The sequence below is a fragment of the Nannospalax galili genome, unplaced genomic scaffold (assembly GCF_000622305.1).
Source record: "Nannospalax galili isolate Female #2095 unplaced genomic scaffold, S.galili_v1.0 scaffold961, whole genome shotgun sequence".
NCBI lineage: Eukaryota > Metazoa > Chordata > Mammalia > Rodentia > Spalacidae > Nannospalax > Nannospalax galili.
Window position 1 is genome coordinate 358,889 of NW_008344314.1, and position 2,078 is coordinate 360,966.

General features: G+C 37.3%; 1 protein-coding gene across 1 annotated transcript in view; it reads left to right on the plus strand.

Annotated features, from left to right (window-relative positions):
• LOC103740061 (CD109 antigen-like) overlaps positions 1–2,078 on the plus strand; it is a gene marked incomplete at its 3' end in the record, with an annotated part of 109,300 nt that overhangs the window by 74,630 nt on the left and 32,592 nt on the right. The window contains 2 exon segments of the mRNA XM_029567150.1: positions 297–336; positions 2,009–2,078. The exon segment at positions 2,009–2,078 is cut by the window's right edge and continues 2 nt beyond it. Of these exon segments, the coding sequence (XP_029423010.1) occupies positions 297–336; positions 2,009–2,078 (110 nt within the window).

The window sequence follows — 2,078 nt, forward strand, 5'->3', positions numbered from 1 at the left end:
CCTGGATTCAATGAATGCTCTCATTTTTGTTTTGCAAATGGTGTAGATCAGATTAAATAATTTGTTTAAATGTCTTGCAGTGAGAGAGGTCACCTTTTTATGTTAGCAAGCTGGGAAGAAAAACAACATTTCACTTTTAGTTCACTAAAAACAAATGTGTATAGATTAAAATAAATTTTGTTCATTAAATCGTTGTAAATGTAATTTAAAAATGAATTTTCTAAGTCTCTTTGTGTGGTAAGAGGACAAAACAATGAACTAGCCCATACTTTTTGTCTTTTCCTTATCCCCAATAGGATCAACAGTATCATCAATCATTTCAGGTCTCAGAATATTGTAAGAGTTCTTCAATTTATTCTGAAGGAAAAAAAAATTTTTTTGCTTTCTACAGAGTTGAGAAATTTTCAAGAGATGTGTATGCTTGTTAAAACAAGAATCTCAGACTGGAGAGTTTGCTCAGTGGTTAAGACCGCTGGCTTCTCTTTCAGAGGACCTGGGTTTGGTACCCAGCGCACATATGGCTGCTAACTAGCTAAACTCCAGTTCTAGGGAATTTAGATGCCCTCTTATGGCCCCTGTGGGCATTGCATGCATTTGATGCACTTGGGTATGTGCAGTCAAAACATTCATACACATAAATTAAAAATAAATAAATAAAAAACATTAATTAAAAACTACTCTTGCCAGGCGCGGTGGTACATGCCTTTAGTCCCAGCACTTGGGAGGCAGAGGCAGGTGGATCTCTGTGAGTTCAAGGCCAGCCTGGTCTACATAGTGAGTTCCAGGACAGCTGGGGCTACAGGGAGACCCTGTCTCAAAAAGACCAAAAACAAAACAAAACAAAACCAAAACTACTCTGAGCTCATTCTGGCCATAGTGTTTTGACCCCTAATCTGGACCTATGTGTGTCATACAGAGCCATTTATCATATATGGCTGTGCAGCACTTGAAATGTATCTGGTCTCAGTAGAGATGTGCAATAAATGTAACATTCACAGCAGATTTCTAAGACTCAGTGCAAGAAAAAAGCAAGTTCATTAATACTAAGTTTTAAATTTTGGTTGCATATTAAAACAATAAGATTTTAGACATATGGAGTTAAGGACAATATTGCAAAATTGATTTTCTTTTTGAGACAAGGTCTCCCTGTAGTCCAAGCTGGCCTTGAACTCACTGTTGTAGATCAGGCTGTCCTCGAGCTCACAGAGTTCTGCCTGCCTCTTGAGTGCTGAGACTAAAGATGTGTGCCACCACACCCGGCTTCTGTTTATTTTAAAAAACTGGTCTCTGAAAATGAAAAACGATGTGGCTCATATTTTCTTTTTTCTGGGCAGTGCTGATCTAGAAGGAATCAGAGAGGCCCAACCCTTTTCTAAATTTTTTTCATATTACACCCCAGTGCTGAGTGGTTATGTGGCCTTGAATGAGGCACAGTTGTGGGGGAATTGGTGGAAAGCCTGCGGTCTTTGAAGAGAAGGCATTTGGATTTCCTTGGAGGAGGGGTCCTAGTTGCCCCATGTGACTTTTTTGAGCCTCCTGTCCTAGATTGGTCTAGAGTCTAGCAGTTTCTTGGCATGTTCTGAGGGCTTTTAGCCTGGCAGGTCTGCTCTTATTGCTGGCTTATTGGCCTTTTGCTGTTTGTCTTATGTCAACAGAATGGTGAAGCACCTTAATGGACTGATCTGTTTCTTTCATCAGTGACATTATAAAAAAGTGAATAGACCAAAACCAAAACCACAAATGATTTTACTCTGATGGAGTGCTTTATTTTAAGTAGTGCTTATTATAAATAAAACATTTCATGATTATGTAGTTGACCTATGTAAGGATCTCTAATTTTGAGTTAAACAAAGGGCTTTTCAATTTCTGTTAATATGGATTTGGATCTTAATGAATCTAAGTTCAAGTAATTCCAATTATCAACTAGTTATAACAATTCCATTTTTGTTTTGTTTAACTGAAGATGACAATAAAATAGATTTTTAAAAAGATTGCTTTCCTTTTCCAGTATTACCAAAGTTTGAAGTTGCTTTACAGATACCATTATATTGTTCTTTGAATTCTAAGCACTTAAATGG